The 24,830-nt window shown below is 35.9% G+C and overlaps 1 protein-coding gene across 4 annotated transcripts in view; it reads right to left on the reverse strand.

Moving 5' to 3' along the window:
- LOC131075077 (uncharacterized) overlaps nucleotides 1-24,830 on the reverse strand; it is a 171,116-nt gene that overhangs the window by 103,358 nt on the left and 42,928 nt on the right. For all 4 annotated transcript variants that reach the window (XM_058011883.2, XM_058011886.2, XM_058011884.2 and 1 more), the window contains exons 2-7: nucleotides 23,071-23,290; nucleotides 18,565-18,657; nucleotides 18,350-18,457; nucleotides 17,603-17,773; nucleotides 17,267-17,355; nucleotides 10,793-10,914 (exon numbers count right to left, since the gene is read on the reverse strand). In XM_058011883.2, the coding sequence (XP_057867866.2) occupies nucleotides 10,793-10,914; nucleotides 17,267-17,355; nucleotides 17,603-17,773; nucleotides 18,350-18,457; nucleotides 18,565-18,657; nucleotides 23,071-23,290 (803 nt within the window). The remainder of the gene's footprint in view (nucleotides 1-10,792; nucleotides 10,915-17,266; nucleotides 17,356-17,602; nucleotides 17,774-18,349; nucleotides 18,458-18,564; nucleotides 18,658-23,070; nucleotides 23,291-24,830) is intronic.

Below are 24,830 nucleotides of genomic sequence, written 5' to 3' on the forward strand. Positions count from 1 at the left end.
TATATCCATACTACTAGCAGTTTGTTGATTGCAAACTTGCCTTGTGTAGTCAACTGGAATCATTCAGCTTAAGCTTAACTTCAATTGTCGCTTCTTCATTGATATGCATCAGCCTGATGGTGTCCATGCCTGTAGTGGTGATCTGAACATCGTACAGCTTTCCTCAGAAGATCGCACTAACCTTGTGGAGATGGTCCTGGGATGTCAAAGCAAGACTTAGTTAGAATTTCATCAAACGTCATTCATTGCTCTTACATTCTTAGTATTAGAAATAGATCATGTTTCAACCTTACTCCTTTTTCTTTTTTTTCAAAATCAACGGCCAGTAAAATCTCACGTTCCAACAATATCCAAAGCAAATCAGACGTTCAGGTAGTCAAACGTAAGTCCCCTTGTGATTTGTAATGTCCCCATTTTGCGAGCATCAGAGTTTGTAAGAATTAGCCTATCATTTGATCCTCGTAGGCTAATAATTATTGATAGAGGGCCTCATGTGGCAATTACTTGGTGATTAGAGACATTACTCTTCAGCTGGATTCAAGTTTTGGCCTTTGCACAGGTTTTTTGACTCAGATTGGCACACTTACTATTTATAGTAAGTTACTATTTTGGGAGAGTCAGGGTTCCTATTAATAGAAAGACACCTGAGCAGAGCTTATTGGCAGTGTCAACCTTGATTGGGCCTTTGCAGCTATTGCAGTTGTGGGAAAGAATACTTCAGTTCTTTCATTTGTGCAAATTCGTGAAGTTTTCTACAAGGGTTTGAGTTTATTGTTGGAGAACATTTATAATTGGTTGTGAATCATCCTTCTTTGGCACATGGAGTTATATCATTCTTGTTGGGAGAGATTATCAACAAATTATTCAAGGTTTTAAGAGCAGATTGCAAGTTTGTTCTTGCTGCTACAGTGCGCATGAACAATGCGCTACAGTGCCGTGAACAGTGCGCATGAACAGTGCCGTGAACAGTGCGCTACAGTGCTGTGAACAGTGCGCGTGAACAGTGCGCTACAGTAGTTGGAGTTCTATAGAAGGGGATTTAGAAAGGTTGAACAGCTATATATATTTGACAAGGGATTTGCATATGAGGAGAATCAAACCAATATATTAAGGCAGCCATTGAAATACCAGGTTTTCTATCTATGGTCATTGTATTAGAAAATCATTACTTCATTGCATCATTTTCTATTATGATTATATCATGAAATATTTGGAGGTTGCATATGTTTAATGGAAATATAATTTGCATATTCCACATTCATGGTAACATTCTACGTTGATCAGCCATTTAGCTTTCATGCCAATTGTTTGCTTAAATGCCTAATGGCTGTAGGTGTACTTTCGGATGCATGACAAGTGTTTGTCTTAATGTCAACTAGCTGTACTAGTTAATTTCAGTCATTACATATGTGTGGAAAGGTCTAAAACAGCTAGTATATCATTTCTATAACAACTTTGCATTGTTAGAAGCTTTCCATAACTTCATTTGCAGCCTACAAACCCAAAGAAGACAAATAAAGAATTCACTATAGCGGCTTCAAACATTGTATGCCAAATGTTTGACAATATTCCTTGGTGTTCATATAAGCAAAACAGGGTCAGATTAGCCAAGGGATATTACAGTGGTATCAGAGCGGTTTCCTGCCAACCTGTTGGGTGATGGTTGCATTCAATTGGTGGGAAAATCATCCGTGTACAAATCAGTTTTGATTTGATTTTCAGTTAGGTAGTGAAAATGGGCTACATGACAACATTGTTCAGCGATAAACAGGCACTGAAAGAACTTGAACAATCACAATACAAGCTCAGCCAAGAGTTGTTGCGTTTAGAGCAAACGCTTCCAAAGTTTGGGTTGCCTAAAAGATTCAATTCACTTCCTACCAGCAAAGGTCGAACACCACAAAACAAAGAAGTGATTAGCATGTTTAAGGAGTATAGCACTCTTCCTCAAAAAATTAAGAAGGAACTTCCTTTCGTGAGTTACATGGATTTGCACCCGAGTCTTTGCCATAAGACAGAATTTGTAAGGAAGAAATATCACACTATAGCTCATGAATTGTTTACACATGAAATGGATAGAGAATCTTCTACACATAAGGATGATACAACTCTTCATCAAAATGATTTGGTATCTTCAAATTCCTATGAAGTATGCAGAAATTTATATGATGAATTTGATAGACATGCTGATTTGATTCAAGAAGACACTAGCACAGTTTTGGGTAATGATTTATCTACATCATCCTTGCAAGAGGTGACTCAAGAAGTTTCTAATATAGAGGATACTTCTGATTTTCATGACAGCGATGATGAAACTTTGCATGAGCATGAGACAGCAGTGTTTTCACATGTGTAAAATGATCCTATTGAATTGTCACATGAAAGTACTCAGAAATTGGGTACTAATGATGCATTGTATGTGGAGGATTAATGTCATGGTGAGTCTGATTTTCCAGATCAGACCTTTGAAAACAAGCTAGAAGATTCATATGTTGATACGGAATCCCAAGATCGTGCTTTGGATGGGCATGCAGTTACTTTGAGAGTGGAGGTGTGTGAAGATACTGTCATACCAGCAACTTCTACCTTATCAGTTGAGCCATCCTTTGAGGTACAAAGCAGCAGTACCTTAGATGTTGAGGTGTGCATGGATGAAAGCACACATGATGCTTCTTATCATGTAGTGAGTGATGACGAATCAGCCTCATATCATAGTGCATATTGTGAACCGGAAAACTTGTATGGGGGTCATAAGCTACAAAATCCTCATCATTTGGTTGGGCAACTAAAAGTGAATGACAATATGATTGCCACAACCATTGAGCATTTTGATGTTGCTCGTCAGATGTTGGCTACCTATGGTTGGAGTACTCCTTTGACAGATGAGCATGGTGATAGTGGTTTTTCCCTTGCAGAGATACATGCACTTCGAGAAGCAATTGGAATGATGAAACAAAATTACCTAAAACTACTTGCGGACAGGGATTTTCTTCTCGAGTTGGATTGCATTTGTTATGATGCATTGAAGGGAAAGGAGGAGCAGGTCGATGAGCTCACTCATGAGCTTGAGGTGACTATGGACTCATTGCAGAGTGCCGAGTTGGCTCTTCAAGAGTCACAGTTACAGATTGAGAAGCTTACCGAGGAGTTGAGTTTGGCGCAGTCTCCACCAACTGCAGATATAGTACAGTTATATACAGAGGCAGTTGATGAGGATTTTATATCCACTGGTTGTAGTGAGGATGTGGTTACATCTATCACAGATATAGGTACGAAAGTTTCAGCTGGGATGAGTACCTTGGTTGAGAGCAGTAGAGAACCGCTAGTTGCATCAAGTTCTCTTGAGGTCAGTACTGTGACAGTTGATGCAGGACAGTTTACTGGTAGCTCTTGTGTCACTATGGTGGATTCTCTTGAGAGTTGTGTGGTAGTACACAACGCTACTCCGTCCTCACAGGGCATTTGCAGAGTGTCATCTAGTTGGGAGTATGGCTCCCATGTTGATTTGTTTCCATCTCCTGGAAGCAAATCTGTCACTTCATCCCATGCAGCTGATTTTGGATGCCAGCTTGTTGTTTTTCAGAATCAAAGGGATCACCTGCTCGATTCAAGTGTTGTTAGTGACGAGCCATTGACAGAGGTTGGAGCATTTTACCGCGACTACACAGTGAGGAGTGCTCATCATTTTTCTTTTGATCCACACACAGAGGACTTGATGATGCATCCGTGTGGATTGGCTCCAAGATGCCATCCTTTGTGGGATGGGTATTCATCATCTTCAGAAGATGGGATTAGCAGTTGCGAGCGCCCGACTCAGCAGTTTATGGGGGATTACTTGCAGGGACAGCTGTCAGTTATACATCATGCTGATATGTATCCAACAGGGTTTGCTACTTCTATGTCACAAAGTTTTCTTATGGGTACATGGTTACAGGATGACTATGGTGTCAGTGGGCATGATGGTTTGGTTAGTTATCACATCCATGGGAGTTTACCGAGAGTTGTAGAGAGATATTGTGTTATAGACGCTTCCAGATATTTTTATCTCTATATGGCGAATGGATGTGGGGTTCAATTGTTTTGGGATCCAGGAGGCGACAGGTTTGGCACAGTGTATTGGATGGGTCCCATTGGTTTGCTTCACCACTTCTGGCATGGTGAAGTTGAGATCAGAGTAGTGCAGAGGAAGTCAGAGGGTATTAGGCTTGGCAGACTTCCATTCCAGGTTTGGGATCCAGGGATATTGTGCGCAACTATGTTTATGTTGGTGCTACAGGAGTCGGTTAAGGATGTGTGGGACATTTCACAATTCTCCTTTTGGGCCTCCCGAGGATTGGAGTTTCTTTGCAGTGGAGATTGCTTGGGGACAAGCAATTTCAGGGAGGGCGGACTGTAATGTCCCCATTTTGCGAGCATCAGAGTTTGTAAGAATTAGCCTATCATTTGACCCTCGTAGGCTAATAATTATTGATAGAGGGCCTCGTGTGGCAATTACTTGGTGATTAGAGACATTACTCTTCAGCTGGATTCAGGTTTTGGCCTTTGCACAGGTTTTTTGACTCAGATTGGCACACTTACTATTTATAGTAAGTTACTATTTTGGGAGAGTCAGGGTTCCTATTAATAGAAAGACACCTGAGCAGAGCTTATTGGCAGTGTCAACCTTGATTGGGCCTTTGCAGCTATTTCTAGACTCAGTTCCACATACTTACTATTTATAGTAAGTCACTATTCAGGGTTTCTATTTTTAGACAAGCATCCAATCACATGGAGAACAGGGAGAGTCGACTCCTGGCTCAGACGGTTTAGCAATCAGACAAGTACATCAAGAGATATTAAAGTTTAAGTGACTTAAGTGATTTATTTAATATTTTAATATTATTATAAAGTTCTAAAGTAACTTTATAATAATAAAGTCACTTTAATATAATAAAGTGCGTTAAGTGAATAATTTAATGTGGGAATAAATCTTTTATCCCACATTGGCCAGGAAGGTGTTTGAGCTCTCTTAAGGAAAGAATAAAAGGAAAGGCAAGAGTTCATTCTCAGCATCCAGTTGATGAATAGTATTTTGATTGATTTTTATTGTGGAGCCTAGGGCTTTCGCAATTTTCTTCTTTGATCATAGGAAACGAAAAATTCCTATTGATAGCAATTTTGAAGGTGTGAAATAACACCTGAATTATTGCAGTTGTGGGAAAGAATACTTCAGTTCTTTTATTTGTGCAAATTCGTGAAGTTTTCTACAAGGGTTTGAGTTTATTGTTGGAGAACATTTATAATTGGTTGTGAATCATCCTTCTTTGGCACATGGAGTTATATCATTCTTGTTGGGAGAGATTATCAACAAATTATTCAAGGTTTTAAGAGCAGATTGCAAGTTTGTTCTTGCTGCTACAGTGCGCATGAACAGTGCGCTACAGTGCCGTGAACAGTGCGCTACAGTGCCGTGAACAGTGCGCGTGAACAGTGCGCTACAGTAGTTGGAGTTCTATAGAAGGGGATTTAGAAAGGTTGAACAGCTATATATATTTGACAAGGGATTTGCATATGAGGAGAATCAAACCAATATATTAAGGCAGCCATTGAAATACCAGGTTTTCTATCTATGGTCATTGTATTAGAAAATCATTACTTCATTGCATCATTTTCTATTATGATTATATCATGAAATATTTGGAGGTTGCATATGTTTAATGGAAATATAATTTGCATATTCCACATTCATGGTAACATTCTACGTTGATCAGCCATTTAGCTTTCATGCCAATTGTTTGCTTAAATGCCTAATGGTTGTAGGTGTACTTTCGGATGCATGACAAGTGTTTGTCTTAATGTCAACTAGCTGTACTAGTTAATTTCAGTCATTACATATGTGTGGAAAGGTCTAAAACAGCTAGTATATCATTTCTATAACAACTTTGCATTGTTAGAAGCTTTCCATAACTTCATTTGCAGCCTACAAACCCAAAGAAGACAAATAAAGAATTCACTATAGCGGCTTCAAACATTGTATGCCAAATGTTTGACAATATTCCTTGGTGTTCATATAAGCAAAACAGGGTCAGATTAGCCAAGGGATCAGCCAATAAAATCTCACGTTCCAGCAATATCCAAAGCAAATCAGACGTTCAGGTAGTCAAACGTAAGTCCCCTTGTGATTCCACCAAAATCACATCATATCACGAGAAGCTTATCCACACGTAGAGAACCTACATATAAGAACCTTGGAGTTGCCTCGATTGATCCTTCGGCGAGATCTTCAATAGTCGGGAAACTTTGTTTAAGAGAGGATAAGGTACCTTTAGGTATTTTATTCTGTGTTTGGCCGTGTACAAAAGACACATCAACAAGATGGCAAATGAATCTACACAAGTGACCCCAACCTCACACTACTCGACCATGCAAGAGTAAACTGTTAGTCAAAAATAGAGGTGCCAATACTCTGAAGAACACTAATCAATTGAGGATAAATTGCCTCCACAAAATTGGAATGCAAGAGTGTCTATATGGTAAAAGATCCATCTCACCAAAATACAGCCACTACATCCAGATAGTACATAGAAACAAATACCATATACGTAACTCACTCCAAAGAGAAACCAAAGAAGCATTAGCACCAACAGTAGAAACTCCCGATAATACTGACAAGGGAGGGAGATGACAGGTCCACTAAAACAGAGTATCACCATGTAGTGCATAAAGGAGAATTTGAATGTGCACAAGAAAGTACTTGCAACTGAAAAAGGGTATACAACCAATGCACACATGCATGGAACAAGAATCTCTAGGATTCGATGTTGTTGTGGAGGGACACACACCGAACAAAGGTGTGATGGCAAAACAAAAGGCACTACATGATCCCCCATGGCACTTTATAATACAGTGTATGTACAAAATGAGGCACAAGAGAATGTGTAAAATCTCCAAAAACCATACACAAGAGTGGCACTTTGTCTCAATGCATCTACAAACAAAGAAGTGCATGAAACGAATGCTCAAAATTCCCAAATAGGACAATGTGTTGAAAAGACATGTAAAACAAACCAAGAGAAGCCATCCAATGCAAACAGAAAGTTTCCAAGAGCCAAAATGACTAAGTAATCAGCCATAAAGTGAAAACAAAAAAGACTAAATAAAAACTACTTGGGGAAAAATCTAGAAAAAATAGTAAAATATTTGGATAATGCATTGAACCACCTTTCCAACGATATCTAGTAAACGGAGTCCAAATGTGCAAGTTATGGCCCCAAAAGTGCAAAAAAGCAAGCTGACTTCAATGGCCTGTTGTAGTCACCAAGAGCAAAATCATATCAGACCTCCTGCAGATTCAAATAGTCCTTTGAACCAACTTTCCAACGATATGCGGAAGTAGAAAAATAGACGTTGTATGAGCAAGTTATGGTCAAAAAACCAACTACATGTCACAATGGGCTTGGAGGCTTGAAAGGGTTTCCAAAACTAGGAACTTTCCAAAAATAGAAACTTTTCGAAAGTAGTAACTTTCCAAAAATAAAAAGTTTTTAAAAAATAGAAAGTTTTCAGAAATAGAAACTTTCCAAATTGGAAAAAAATTTAAATTTTTGACACCCATTTTCTCCAAAAAATTGCCCACGTCCAGATCCACACAAAAAGACAAACCTAGTGACCCTGCAACACTTCTGAGAAAAGAAACCCTCAAAGCTTGAGAAGGGGTTTGTTGAATCCGCACTCTGATACCATGTAGAAGTAAAGATTGAGCTCTGATACCCTGTTGAATTTTGCATTACAAGCCTATAAGATCAAACAACAAACTAGCCTTCCACAAATGAGAGTAGAAAAATATGTCATATTCCTCAAAAGCAAAGATTACAGGATCTAATTACAATGCATAATGATGTGCTTATATAAAGAGTACAAGGATGCCCTAAACTAAAATTAGAAGAACTAAAGTTCAAGCATAAGGAGCTAAAAAAAGCTCAACTACAGCTTGAACTAAATTGAAGCTAGTATTATAGCCTAATTAAATAAAAGCTAAAAAGCACCTAAGTTTAGCTTAAGTGAATAAAGTAATTAAAGGACCTAATTAATTAAATAATTAGATAATTGTCCTAATTACTCCAACATTATCTTATTTTTTATGAAAATTAACACTATATAAGATGGCAATATTTTAGGCAAAACCATGGATATAAAGTCCAAAGTAAAGTTGTCTCAATGGGAAAGCACTCCCAAGACTATGATACCTTGAAGATTTACCTTGGAGGACTTCGCAGCAACAAAAGGATATATGTCTTAGTGGCCAAGCCTAAGAATATAGAAAGAGCATATGCATAAGCAGTTTACCATGAGAATACAAGAAGGATCCAAATCTCCTCACAAACTTCAAATCAGCACGGTTTCCCCAAGCAAAAGGGTAACATAAATGGAATGGTAAGTGGAATGCTAGTATTCTTCAAAAGCAAGATATTAAAAATCATTTTGGGCAATCCAATGTAGATGGTCATGCCGATGAGAAATGTTGGAAGCTTCATCTCAAATTGCATCCTGAGAACCACAATAAGAAAATAGCAGCTCCAACAAGAAGGGTGATTCCCATCACAGGCTGCACTCTTTCTTTAGCAGTGCTACCTATGATGTAGAGCTTGATGGAAACATTGGTACCTATGATTATCATGCCATTGTCAATGATGCCTTACCTCAGTACCAATATACAAGCAAGCCAGTGATATGTTGATCAGTACTACCACTATGCCCAACTTTGATTAAATAACCAAAAGTTAACATAGTGCTAATGTAATGTCCCAAAATTGGTTTTTTTTTTATTTTTACAAATATTTGATGAAATGCATAACCCTCACTCTTTTTGATCACCAAGATCATGATGTAGCCAAGGTGTGTGTGTGTGTGTGAACCCAAATCCAAATTGGCAACATAGGTTGAAAAAGATCTCTTGTGGATAGTCTACATCATGTTTAATATGTATATGTGCATAGAGTATATATGTATAATATACATACAATATGTGTACATATTCATGTAGTCATATACATATTATACATATACACATACACATACCCACACACACAAATGTTGTAGGGCTGAATATAAACTCCAATCCAAACTGGCAACTAGGTTTAAAAAGATCTCTTGGACATAGCCAGAAGATGGGTGTATTTGAAAAACCATAGTTACCAAATTCAAACATATCTGGATTTTTGGACCTGACAGATTTGTCCAAATTCAATCCACATTTTTCAATCTCTCAAAATTTCACTAGATTTGGAAATTTCTGACTCTGAAAATGAATTGAATTTTTTGAAACTCATAACTATGCTGAAATCAGATATTCCAAAGAACAAAATTTGTTACAACTTCCTTCCTCTGGAAAAGATGGTGCAAGCCTACTTTACCAAGAGATAAATCTCTTGCATTTGGGAAAACTTAACTATTTAAGTTGAGACTTAGCTAAACATATGATCATGGAACATCTAGGTTTGGTGCTTCTAGGACAGATTTTAAGTTTTAACTTCTTCTAAATCGGTTCAAAAGAGGAGAAGCTGGCTACCCACACATTTGGAGAGACAACTCCCCCACCCACCCTCCCCCACCCCCGACATGACAGCATTATGTAACTGTTTTGTTTTGTCTATTAAAGAGATGCAAGGTCTCAAAAAAAAATGTAGCTCAATTAACATCTAAAAGATAGAGAAAATAATGATATGTATTATACGATCAATTCAGCTCAGATATCTAAGTTTGAAAAAAATAACTCAGAACAATTAAAGAATTTTCATAGTGAGAAATTGTGTAGCCTTGCTCCCTCCTATAGAGTAGTCTGTTTTGGGATGAAAAAGAGTTGGATTTAGATGAACATGAAATGCAGAACAAGTAAGCCTACAAGACGAAAACTGATCTTGATTGTATACTCATAAAGCTCATTCTTATTTATGTAAGGTTGCAAACAGATATGGCTAGCAATCCATAGACAGGCAACCATAGCTTCATCAACTGAACTACAACCCAAAACATTGGTGATTAAACACTTCAATGCAATTCAATCCACAAAATGTGCTACAAAAATTGAACTGTAATTTTCTTATCTGATACATTCTGAAACTGTGCCTGATTAATATACCAATAACAAATGGCATTATTCAAGGATGGCATCACATTCAGAAAAATAAAACCTAATTGATAAACTTGATTGCTAATATTATTTTCTAAACAGAATCGGAAATTATATAAATAATTGTATAATATATAATAAAAAAAAAATTGCAACAATTATTTCCCCTAAAAATACATGATAAAAAACTGAATTTTATTCATCTTGGTAATGTTGTTTTAAAATTATTGTTCTGGTCAAGAATATAGTGAAATTAAAGATTGTATAGCATTCTAGACTGCAATTTGTGCCAAAGTTACATGATTATTTATATTTCATGTGTGAGCCAATAAAAGAAGAACAAGCAACAGTGAATGAATTAAGGATTGGTTGCTGAAAATATTGCTCCTTCTAAGAAATTAATGTCAACTACAGGCTACCCAGCATCTTTGTTATGAAATTCATTGGTGCATAAAATTGTTCATAAATGATACATTAGTTTCCATGCTAACCTTACAAAAACAAAATGTTCATATTTGAAAGCATTCTTAGAGGTTAAAAATCAAGTATCCAGTTAAAATACCACATCTACAAAAAATATCAGGGAGTCATAGTTTAACGTGTTTACAGCAATTCTCCTGTATAGTTTTATCAATCAGGATAAAGAGATAATAACCTGCGGTTTTGTGCATTAAATTCCCATACCTGCAACAATTGAACCATACTGGCGTAAAAGAAGGGCCCCATAGTTGAGAAGAGCTCCTGGATGGTTTTTATCTTTCCCTAGTAAGGCCTGAAAACATTGTGCAGCATACTCCAAATCGCCACTGACAAAAAGAAATTGTTTCAAACATAACAACTCAAGGACCCCATGATTTTTTAAATCTAATGGTAAATTAATCACCTAACATTCATACAGGAACCAAAAAAGATTATCCAGTACATAACCTAATGAATTAAAGTCAATTTAATCTTTTACTTTCATACATGCTTATGGCTAAAGGTTTCAAAATATTGCTTTAACAACTTTTTAAGACAGAATCCTGTCAATCAGTCATATTAAGTGCATTGATTTTATTGGCATTTGCCATTATAATTCCTGAGTTTTGCACAGAAAAGTAAGGTGATATGTAAGATCATTTATGAGACCCTATATCAGAGATTTTGAGCTTTATTTCATATTATACTCCTACCCTATTCTTTCTATGCCTCTTGGATTAGCATTAACCATACCCTAATAAACTAAGGATAATTTTGGCAGTTGAGATGGTGGTTAAACCACCTCATGTAAATTATATGCACCATTGTACAGTTTGTATGGCATTGATTGGAGAATGATAATGCAGTTGTTGCTATTTTTGGTTCAATCTTTCTTATTCTTTCTTTCATGACTGTTGGTTGATTTCAACATGTGGCATCAGAGTTGTTCCCATGAATCCAGGCCTGTGAAAAATGGAAATTGATTGAGACAAATGTGTCTTTGCAAAAGAAGTAGCAGTTTCCAACAAAACATTTGCCTCATGATTCTAGCACTGACAACAACAACATCAAATAAGATACTTCTTTGAAGTATTCTGTAATGGATCTGCATGCACTGTTCCAAAATTCCCATGTTTTATGTGCACACTTGTAAGATGCAAGAACATGTGAACTGATCATTCTGAATAACTGTTAGTTGCATTGGTGAAAGCATCAGTACTACTTGAAGAAGTATATGTCTTTGGATGAACCTCTACTGACAGCCCTACTCTTGTCCTGATCAATGGAATAAGCATGCAGTTCTGTCATTTCAACCCCCAAACATTATGTAAAAACAGTTGAGCGATGCATAGGTCATCCACACTGCATAACACAATATCCTCGCTTTCTGCCCTTTCTCTTATGGCAGTTTTTCTTTTTTTCTTTATCTGTCAGCATAAGGCTCATTTACAACTGCAATGTCCCCATTTTCGGCCCTTCCTGTATCCGTGGTAGCCCCATCTTTCTTGGAGGAAGAGATCCTTATTGGTTTGGGATTTGAGTTTTGGCAGTGAGTTTTGGGGATCGTATCAAGTCCGTTGACACTTTCTGGGAGTGGGTTAGTCATTTTCTTGTGCGCTCCAAACATCTTGGAGGAATATGCTATTTTTGCAAATTTTTCTTTTAGTAAGTCAGATTCCCTCAGATTTCAGTTCTGGACTGTTTCCGCATTTTCCCTACTCTCAGTATTGTGTGAAAAATAATTAATTTTAAGTTGTCCAAGAAGCATATTAAAAGACAACTTTAATTAATTATTTATAAATGATGTGACTAAAGTGTCAGAAATGTTTAAATAATGGAATAAATCACTTTCCAGAGCAATAAGGTTTATTTAAAATATAAAGTGATTTTTAAATCATTTTCCGGAAGTTTCCCGAGAAAGGTTATAGAAGAGGACTGGAGGTCTCATTTGAAGATTCATTCTGCAGATTGTCTATTTCTCTTTGGAGGTTTGGGAGATTTGTGCTTGTGGCCAAATTCCTTTCAATGGCTGCCTGATAAACGAAAAACTCGAAAGGCTGAAGTGGAGGATGAAAATCCTCTATCTTCAAGAGTGATTCCATCCAGGGATTGACAGTGTGCTGAGGATTTTGAAACGGGGAAGGTGACCCTCATTTCATTTTGAGTGATTCCATTTAGGGATCACCTTCGGTGCTGAGTGAAGATGTTTGGATAAGAGTACTGCTTGCGAGTCGAAGTAGATATTCAAACAAATTGTGGAGATGTTGTGGGGCAGTTTTTGGTGGTCATGAGTAATGAGTCATGATTTTCTGGTATTCATATTAGTGTATGTTTTACATAACATTGTTGGACAAGCTAGGAAAGGAGGGCACAAAATACCTACAGGAAGCCATGAATTATTTTGGTGTTAATAATTAAAGTTCGTGGAAGATTTACAGCAGGTAATATGAGAGCCTAAAACCCTTCATTTGTTGATGTCTCCCTTCCAGCAGGTCGCATAAAGAATACAAAGGGTATGAAAGGGGTTTAAAGGTTGCTTAGGGCAAGCAAAAAGTCTACTAGGATTCGTAAGGAATCGTAAACAAAGCTTTGATAACTACCGCATGACAGTTGGATAGGTTCTATAGAATAAGCATAACATCTACTGTCTTTTGTTACACAGAAACACTCCACACTTTAACTTGACTTCGACTTTGAGTGGCAATCTGTGCAACATAAGTCTGTCTTCAACTATCCATCCCATATTTTGTATAAATGACACATTTATATCTCACCAAAGGTAGCTTCTAAAGCTTCAAATAATAATTAAATATTAACTTTAAAGCAATCCTATCTTCATCCATTTGAAAGAGGCATAAAAATAAATACAAAATTGAATTTTCATCACTTTCTTTCCACTTTTTCTTCCTATTTTAGGTAACCAGATGAAGGAAGGTCCCAACTTCAATGCTTTTCTCCTTTGAATTGCTTTATTTGGTCTTTGTCCTTGACATAGGCACTTTATTTCTATTTAGAGGAGGTATTTTTACCACTTCCTATTTTTCTTTCCAGCAGGTACGGATTTTCAAGTGTTTCGCCAATTGAAGATAAGTGCTTGGAATGAAAATTGGAACTTTTTGGAGTGATTGCCACTTTAGTGGAGAAAAACGACATTTTTTTCCACAAAAAAGTTTCACTTTGGAGTTGGGTGCTCAACTTTATGTTTGGTGGGCTTTAGGATGTGGCATGCCAAAGTAAAAGCTCCACTTCTTAGTAATTTTGCCAACTTTTATGTTTGTCAGGTTTTTAACATTGGGGCATCATTGGAAAATCTCCACTGCTATTGCTAGCACACAATGGTAAATGCTCTGCTACTTAGCCAATTCACCATCCTTCAAGTTTCTAACACTATTGAGCTAAAGAGATATCTCCACCAATGAGGAAATTGGTGTGGAAAATCCCATCAAAAATCCTACTACTTAGAAACTTAGCCAAAATTTAATGCTTGGTGGGATTTTCCAAGCTAGTCACCAACTTGGAGGAGTGAATGGTTAACCATTATGCCATGACAAAAATTCACTTCACGTGAACTCATCATTTTTTCCTGTAAATTTCTTTCATTTTGCAAATTTCATACTAAAAAAGCTCTTTAGTTCATTTTTGAACACTTTATTGCAAAACTTCTAACTTCGATGAATTTTACCCTTCCTTGTTAGTGTTCTTTCTTTTGGATTCCATTTTCTCCTACTAGAGCCTAAATTTGCAATGAAGACCTTCTAGCCTTGTCATCCACTACCATTCTTTCTAATAATAGAAACTTTCTAAAAAATAGTAAGTTGAATTTTTTAGCTCTTCTCACCATTCCTTGAAAAAGGATAACAACTAAAATAGCAATTTCTAAAAATAGAAATTGGATTTTTTTTACCAACACTCAAATATGGATTTTCCATAATGAAATTTTCAAAAAATTGGTCTTTATTGTATGATCCTATATCAGCAAGCCAAAGCATATTTTCCTAGCATCTGCCACTCAAATTGTGTATCATAGCATTTCTCTTAACCTCATTCCTCCCTTATTTTGCCTATGCTAGAAGCGGCTAAGAATTTGGAGCTCGATTATTCTCATGATGGGCAACTTGCATACCATATTGGTGGACCAAGACATATAAACACCTAAGGACTTGGCTGTTGACAATGAAGATAACATAGTCGGTATTGATATGACAAGAATGTCTTGGTTTTTGGCTACAAACATGATTGAAGATGATGTTTCCTAGAATTACCAACAATGGTTCGGTATGGGAACCATGGGGCACACATAGGCTATAGGAGAAACTTCAAAAACTCTAAAAAAATATTTACGAAAATGACTAATCTGCAAGCAATAAAATCAAGCCTAACAACTAACATCTAATCTAAACACACATAAAAGAGATCAATAAGAAAACACATTATTGGAAAGGAAAAGCATTACTAAATCACAAAAACATGTAAATGACAACATAACCTACCTACCTACCTATGAATAGAAGGGAACATGCTAACTAAATGAAGCCATTGATGGGCTAAGAAAATTTATATCCTCTCCATTTGAGTAGGGGCTACGACTGCAACAATGCATGTTCCAAAACCTTTTGCAAGATTTTCATGAAGATCCTATGTTCAAGCAGATGAGAATGATCATGTAGTGAATATTACAGCACAAATTCGTTGATGAGCATTGGTTCTGAATGATCATCTTCCATACTAAAAAGCCTCTCTAGCCTGTGACGATATTGTGCCTACTATTCAAAGTATTTTAATTTAACCAAATATTGCAACTCTAACACATCTATAGGAACAATGACCTTTACATATCTGATTTGATCCTTATTACCTATCACTTCTACATGCTTAACCCTGAATTCATCCAAGCATCATTTTTCCGAAAAGGTCTAAGGTGTTGAAGAAAAATTTCAATCTCATTCTTTTGACTTTCCAGATCCCCTATTGCTTCAGCTGCATATCTCATTCATGCAATTCTTTTTCTGCATTTAATTCCATTAAATCTTCATTTGACAACCTCCCAACGTCTGAACATTCAAGTATTAGATCATTATTGTGTTAGGAAAACAATCTTCCTCTCATGGCGAGCTTTGCCATCCATCATCCCATATTAGTAAAGCCTTTGGAAAACTGGCTTTCTTTAATTTTAACAATGCAATCAGTTTCAAAGAATATGTCTTAAGAGGAAGGAAGCAAATAATTTCACCACTACTATCTTCACTGATTGGCAATTTTTCTTTTCAAGCATATCCAAATCTATTTTCAACTCTTTGACTACTACTGAATTCTCAAGTCCTAATTCTTCCACTTTTCCTTGTGAATGTTCTTCAAATGATCCTTCAAACAAAGATAAGAACTCTTCTGATGCATTATCTTCTATTGTCCAGTCAATGTTTAATTGCTCAAGGAAAATCCTTGGATCCTTGTGTTCTATGGATACTTGAGAGACTTTATCCTCACCGGTAAACAAATGATATGTGGTCTCTTGAAAACAAGTCACTGTTGGTGGGTTTCTCCCATGGATGTTCTTCCTGCATCTTCTCTTCTGGAAATCTTTGCTCTTTTAGAACAACTTGACTCCACAAACATAAAGAATGGTTGAATATATTTAGCTTTCTGGCACAAGCTGATCTAACTTGAATACATTTTGGCATAGACTCACCATCAGGCTCATTGTGAAGGATACCCAAAAACCATTAATAATCTAGCTTAAGAGCTGCCAAATCATGCAATGCATCTCTAGACAATTTTAAGCATCATGATTGTTTGTCCTGTATAAAGAGCAAAAAATTATGTGTTACCCCTTTGATGCTGCCCTCGATACAATTGAGCTCAACCTTTATGCTGAAACTATTATTTTATATCAACCTTTCTGCTGAAACTATTATTTTATATCTATCATATCAGTCACCAATTTCTATAATAAAGGCTCATCAGTAGGAATTGGAACCATGTGCCTGATGATATCTTTTCTGATTTCACCAATTTACAAAGCCTCTCTTTCAAAGACTCATCCACATGCCAGTGGTTCTTTCCGTTAATAGATATGACGTATCACTTGATGTGAAAGCATCAACAATCACTTTCATAGTGCTTTGGTTGCATGTACATGTTATTCTCTCTCTTAATTGCAATGAATTCTTTAACACAAAATCTTCATTGAAAATATTCCAACTATATTTCTCCAAATTCATTTAAGCCATAGAAAGAAATTCTTCTATAAGTAATGCATTGTACTTCCCTTCTTGGCCTCTTTAAGTCCATTTTTGTTCTCTCATTAAAAAAGTGGAGTTCCTACATCTCTACCAAAGATAGTTTTTAGTATGGGTCAAAAACTTAGCAAGTTACTAGCTGACTTGCAAGGAAAAACTAGCTAGTGAGTTGCAGGCAAGTTTTCGCTAAGTAACTCAACACAAAACTTGCAACTTCTGGCAAATATGTACAAAGCACTTTATGCCAATTGAGAAAAATTGTCTACAAGCAGAAAACACACAAAAAAACCTCTTCATTTTTCATTTTCTCATTTATGTAATTGTTCCTTTGACAAGTTTGCATTGATTTATCAATGGTTGGTTAATATTTAGAAGTGGAAAAATTTATTAAATAGAAAAATGATGTAGAAGCATAACATGTTTTTAATCACAAATCCAATGAAATTGGGAGAAAGCCATATACCTATGCAAGTAAGCAACTCCAAGGTTTGCAAGTGCATCCAAATAGTCTGGCACAATGGATAACAGAGATGATAAAACAGAAACTGCACTCTGAAAATCAACATAGAAAAGCAGGATGAGTAGACCAAATTGCTATCCAAAATACAACGTCAACCAGAGAAGCCTTCTGGATTAAGAATACATGATACAGATCACAGTATTGTTATCCAAATTAATAAGTCAATGAGAAAATCTTTCTCGATTAACCATAGAAAATACAGATGACATGAGTTTTATTGAGAAAGAAAAAGAAACTAACCATAGAATAGACAAAACAGAGGAAAATCAAAATTACAACCTGCACACGGCCAGTTCTGAGAAGCAGTAAGCCAAGGGTATTCCAAACAGATGCATGCCGATCATCTGCCTGTACTGATTCTTTCAACTTGCAAACTACATCTTCAATTTCATCCTTTTGTAGTTCCTTATCCAAAGTACAATGATCTCCAACACTACCTTGCAAAAGGCACTGACAATAGCACTCATGGAATTAATTATGTCCATAACAAAAATATACAGGAAAGATTCTGAAGAGAAAATTTGTATGATAGCTGATATCTGACAGAAAAATTGATTTTTAATAGCAATCAAATTTATGACTGAAATGGAACTCAACTTTGAAATGACACTTTATCATAAGTTAATCTCTTGATTGGTCAGAACATTTAAATATGGCCATAATTACAAAAACAAACTTCCATAGAAAACATCCAAGCTGGAGAAGCCTAATACAAAATCAGGTGGGCTTGCATCTCTACAAGAAAAAGGGGACACAAATGACCTTAAACATATGATATATCCAGTTACCAATTATAAAAAGATTGTTCATTAGGGTTGCAAGTCAAGCTTTTACAATACCAAGCAAAGCAGAGCAATGGCAATTTTACCAAATCAAATTCTAATACAATGTTTACCTTGATTTCAACTCGACATTTCCTGCAGAAGAAATATTTCAAATTTTGTAATGACACTATATTTGTATGAGCTCTATACAAAACACAAAGCATTTGCAAAAAGGCTGTTTAAACCAGGCTATCTGACATACCTGGGCATGGTGGATCTGAACTAAAGAAAGTAACTGAACCCTGCTTTGCCCTGTTTCTTCTTCAGATTGCGTTAAAATTTCAGTTGATTTCTCGTATGAAGACACTGCCTGCATGTATAATTCAAACACATTTATGAACTGTATAAACTTATTCACCTGTAAGAGAAGAGTTAACCCCTTGAATACACATGCCATGAACATACACAATAACTAACCTTAGTAGGCTGACCCATCCTTTGATACATAAGACCAAGAACAAAATGAGCATGGGCATTTTTGGGCATCTTGCGAGCAACATGTACCAGACCCTATTAGAAGAAGCAGAAAAGGTAAAAATAATGCTCTTTTAACTTTTAAGTGATAAACTTCAGATATATATAGGCTATGGTTAGAAAATGGGATCAAATATATCATGTCATACTTAATGCATTAATATCCAAAGTACACAATGATTTACTGTCACTAATTAATATCAAAATGATTTGAAATTATTCCCCTCCTAGCATCTCATCTATCAATTAAAGTGCAGCTCTAGTTTAGTTAACGGGAGTTGCATCAATATCAATAAAATTTGCTGAAAACATATACTACTTGTAGACAGCAAAGTAATGACTATCTTATAAATATGTTTTAAAATTGGAACCAAGTAGTGTACTAAAATACTGTTTTGATGGTAGCAGTCAGTACGAGACAGTTGTGGTCCAACCAGCACACCTCTCAGCCAAGCCCACTATAGTACACAGAAATTTGAGAGGGTAAAGCAGCTATCAAGAGTTAACATATATCTCCCTATAGGATAGCATTGTGCACTACTATATAGATAAGTAAAGAGGACTATCAGTGTGTGTGTTTTCCTGTTCTAGTATTTTCAGTTGTTATTAGTTGACATAACACAAATCATCTTCTTATATTTTTACAGCTTGACAAGTTTGGTCATTATACTTTTTAATTTCATAAACAAGCACATATCAAAAAGCTGGAATCATAGAAGCAAGTGCATTTGCACAGAGCAATCTGGACTGAGTCAATACAAGTCACTATGAGCTTAGATCTATCATCATCTGGAGATTCAATATCTCCATCATTAAAGCCAAAATAAAAACGATTAGCTATTTAACCCAAAGTAAGGATAGATAACATGATATTTTCATTATATGCTTCACGATGATGTTCTGATCCTACAACTATTCCATTTGATCTAGAAGCTGCCCCCACTTGAGCCCACCTCGAGCATGATATCCATGGCAGTAAAGATGTGAAAGATGCCAACCACTGATTTTGACAGCTGATTTGTTTGTTTGATTCAATTTTTTGGCCAACGTATAATTATTTTGCTTTTTGAAGAGATTTTAGGATAACTTGCGTGTTATTGACTATTTTGAAAGTTGTACAATAAAGACTGTACAAATAGGAAACTAAACCAATTCTGAAAATAGAAAATCAGAACTCTGATTTTATTGCAGCAAATTACAAAATTCAGGAAAAAGTTTATTTAAGACAACTAGAGCCAAATTTGGCCTACCAGGTGTCCAACGCCCTACCTGAATGAGCTTATTTTGATGTTGGAGGTGGTGCACAAAGCCATACAAGAGCCTCCAGGTGCTGCAAGTTGCTCCAAGATATTTTATTCTTCGAGTAGATAATTACCAAAAACAATTTGAGAAATTCTAAGGAGACCTAGATGGAATTCTATTTCTTGCCAGGTAAAACCCTCCAGGGAATATAGTTTTTCCCCACTAATTTGCTGACACAACTCCAGAATGATGCAATTCCTCCAAAAAAACCATTGACTTCTTATTAACTGCTGACAATAATTTTTGAACAAAAAACCAGCTGCAAACCCTTCTATTTATTTTTATTGAAACCCCAGGCAAGCTGGGAACTGTACGGCTGGCTCCAAAATGGCACAACTTTCAATGAAATGTCTCTTATTCCTGCTCAGATCTGAAAATCAGACCCTAATGATGCTATATTACTCCAATTAGCTCTTGAATTTGTGGTTCTAATAACCTGATAAGAGCTTCCTTTGCTGAACAAATTGCTGATTGATGCAAGGGATTTCGTCCTATCACCAAGAAATGGAGGTTTTCGTCCCCAATTCCACTCTAGAACTCTGCCAAACTCATTGCAGACCCGTAGAAGATAATATTCTCTCAAAAAATAAACAATTCTATGCCAAAATGATTGTCAAATTCACTTTTTATTTCAACTCTAACCCTAATTTCAAATTAGGGTTTCATCTCCCATTTTATTAATAAAATAACTTTATTTTATTTATGCTTCCTTATGAAAATCAAACCACAAGGGGCCTCCATCATTATTTTAATTCGGCCCCCTCATTATTATAATAATATTTGCTAAAATGCCTAGTTAAGAGGGCCAATGAATTATTATAACTTATTTCCCCATAAAGTGATTATAATATCACTTTATTATTATTTTATTAAATCCAAACTTAGGAAATATTAATAAAATGAGATCCGGAGCTCAGATTGGAATTCCGTCTGAAGTTCTATAATCACTGCTGATGACTGAACCCCTGCAGGCTGATTGGCAGTTCCTCCTAAAAAATGGAAACTCGCCCTAAAAAATAGGAACCTTGCTCAAAGTGCCAAAAACTGTCCGAGAGGCTCCTGCTCAACTGTGTGGTCCCCCAGGTGGTCAACCAGTCAACTGCCATTTCTCCCTAAAAAAATAGGAGACCTCCCTAAAAAGTAGGAACTGTCGTCTGAACCAGCTCACAAAGCAAGGCTCCATGACTCCTGAATGGGTTCCCTCTTCACTCCACTGGCCTACGGAAACCAAATGATAGGCCAATCCCTGCTCAACTGCCTATCACCTAGGAAGGGGACATAACAAGATGACAAATTTAGTGACTTGGTAACTATTACATCAAGGATAAGGTAAAGGTGATAATTATATCTAATACCATCATTGAAACAGTTGTTCCTTGCACCTCACAATTGAATTTCCCCATCAATCACACATATGATACCCTTCAAATTCACATTATTATATGCATGCATCACATATATTCCATATCAATATCCACACACACAGTTTCTAGTTATAGGAATTATCCCACGCTAGTAGAAAGGTAATTGTAGCTATTATAGGAGTTATCACAATACACTTAAGAGCCAGATGGCTAATTACCCAGCAAAGTAACTCATGGGATCAATATAAGTCAATTGCTGCCTACGATATCTTTATTTCTGTTAGTACATACGCATGGAGATCCTCTGAGTCCTGACAGAACCTATTGTACCAGATCAAGGTGCACATCGCTTTGCTTGCATGGCTACAGCTAAAAGGCCATAGTCAGGATTACAAGAGCTATCACATTAAATTGGAGGAAAAAGGACCTTGTACCATAGTAAGAAAGCAGGAAGTAGGTGAAGAGGGTGGTACAGGAAAGAAGACTACATTATCATGTAACAATTTGACAGAATTATATTCTAAATTTCACTACTAGTTTTTTATGTTTGACAGTGGGAGATGTTTTAGGCACCCACTTTGCAGTTAAATTCTATTTCTAACACTTCTTTTAGAAGTATTCAGCTATTTGGGTTACTTGAAGATTTAAAAATCCTACATTTAATCCTCAAATGCACCTTACAAGAACTACCAAGTTGGTGGATCATAGCCCCAATAGCAGATAATTATTTATTTCTGAAAATGGAAAAAGGATTGTATAAATTCAGAACATGTTAAATAGTTGATTCTTGAGTGAATGCATAAACTAATAGAATTTAATTAATGGAACAGAAAACTACACAGTAATTAAGATCATTTTCAATTTGATGAAAGAGAAAGCAATAAAGACCATATGCCATGACTTTCAATTAATAAGAGACGGAAAGTAAAAAGCATGTCCCAACTCCAAACACATTCCCAAAGGAAGAATACCCTTGCACTGATCCCAAAAGAATTTGTAAAGAATTTGTAGACTATTCAAATCCAGTGTTGACATCTGTCTCAAGCTACAAATAATTAGAGAGAAGATAAGCTCTATTACAGGATTTGCAATTGCATTTAGGAAAACAATAGCAACTATAGTGAGCTAAGTCACGAACATAACTGTCTGCCTTATATCATATCTGACCAAAAAGAAAGAAAAGAAAAGAAATTATATCAATGTCAATGAATGACCAATAATAGTTCAAAAGAACTGGAACATGCATGAGTTACAATAGCAAAAACTTAGGGAAAAGGGGGCACCTAGACGTGAAGAAATTATAACAAAGCAAGAAAAAAAGGAAAAACAAAGAAATAGACACATTGGGGTTAACCTGAAAAAGGTAACTGCCAAACAAGTATAAAAAGATGTGTGATAAGAGGATCCCACAAAGCAGTCAAACCAGATGACGAAAACCTAGGCAGGCAAGAGAATTCTAAGAAAAGGCTTCAACATATTCAAACCAAAAGGCCATTAGAACTAATTAAAAATATATCACAATGGCTAAGAAAACCTGAATAACAGCTAGGCACTAAAAGGAAGAGGTAACTTCCTTTCCTAGATACAAAAGATAGTGAGGTTAATATATATTCAACAACAAGAGAACCCACCCAGAAGCTTCATCTTATGTTTTTTATTACTACATTAACTTATCCTAATAGAATATGCTAATTTCTTAGAGACAGCTACATCAATCAATGGAATATCATGTTGACAAGTTCATGAATAACACATATTCCTAAACTTAAAAATAGAAACATACCGACTTAAGACTCTTGATTTTCTCTTCACGAGCAGCCAAGACACCTAAATATTGTTGATCTGGATCTGTGTCATGTCCAGATTCAAGTGTTGGGTCTCCTTTCAACTTTTGACATGCTTTTCCTGGTTTACCAACCTTTTTGTTTTGTTCTTCAATATCTTTGACCATTTTTTTCACCTTTACAAAGTTCTTTTTTTTCCTTTTTTCATCATTTGTGCTTCTGCATATGGCAAGAATTTCTCTTCATCAGACTTGCTATTAAAAAAAGAGAACAGTACCAAGGTTCCGTTGCTCTGGCTTTCTAATTATATACAGTACACATCATATCATTAACTAGGAAACAGATATTGAAAATTTGAAATTTAGTAATTCGATTTGAACAGCATTGCTACTAAAAATAGAGAAGAGCAAAGGTTTCACTGCTTTATCTTTCTTGAAAGTAACATTCCAATTGCATGCAGTGCAAAAAATATTATTGAAAAGAAAAATGTCACTGAAACATACTAATTCCTCAACTGTACGGCTTTGACATTAGGGAAAGACAATGTAAAGGTCTCAATACTTTTGAATTTATTGAATACAACATTTTCAATTATATGCAGTGCTCAACATGTTATTAACTAGGAAACTGACACTAAAATATACAATTCCTCACTTGTAAATGCACATATATGATTTCTAGTTACTAAGTTTAAAATAATACTAGTAGTATAAGAAATCAACATTATTTATTCCAAGTCTCCAAAGAATTAATAATCTGTAGAAAACGAATCATTAAGAAGCAGGCAAATTTTATTTACCGTCTACATTTGGTATATTATTTGAGCATTGACCAGCCAAATTAATATAATTCCAACTAGTCTACCAATCTAAATTATTGAATTGTGCCTTTTTCTTTACTAAGTTGTTAACAAGAACTATTTCTTTTATTATGGTTTTTTGTTTCTCTTTTCAGTTCAATAAGGTTGCGATCATAGCCATGTTATAGCTGTATTTGGCTTGTTGACCTTTTGGGATGGCATCCACCTTAAAACTACTAAAAACTCATGAAACAACTTGAGATAGAGATGTAGAAATGCAAGCAAGGCACAGAAACAAGAACACAAAATTTTCTCATGGAAAATCCTTTTGGGTAAAAAGCCAAGGCATCAAAAGACTTCCATTAACTTATATGGGCACCAACCCTAATCATAGAAGAGAGCACCAACTCTCAAAGAACAATTATTCCTAAACACCTGAAGCACCAACTTCAACAAAATGAGGCACCAACCTCAATTACAAAATATTATTGAAATTGAAAGCTACAGAACAAAACCAGACTATTCTTTTATATCTAACAGCTCAAACCACATAGAGAAAAAACAGCACTCCAAAACTACGAGTTCACAGCTCCTCCGTAAATACAAAAACAGTCACCCAGCTACTAACAAAAGCTTTGATACCTCCCTTAAGAACTTACACCTCAAAAGTATTACATCTTCAAACTCAGAAATTCTTCAAGACGAAATCTATATTGAAAGACATGAGCACGATTTCTTTTTGAAGCACACAAATCAAAACTTCAACCCAGCCCTTTTAAAAACTGTTACTACACCACCCACACTTCTGCCACACGTAGACCATTGATCAGATTATATTTTCTTTTAAAAGAACGGCATACACAGCCCCCTTTCAACAAAAAATGTATACCATATGCTCTACACAAAGCTTAATTCCCTGCAGCCACGACTTCAAAAGCATTTACAGCAGATCAATAAAAA

The sequence above is a fragment of the Cryptomeria japonica genome, chromosome 3, assembly GCF_030272615.1.
Source record: "Cryptomeria japonica chromosome 3, Sugi_1.0, whole genome shotgun sequence".
NCBI classification, from domain to species: domain Eukaryota; kingdom Viridiplantae; phylum Streptophyta; class Pinopsida; order Cupressales; family Cupressaceae; genus Cryptomeria; species Cryptomeria japonica.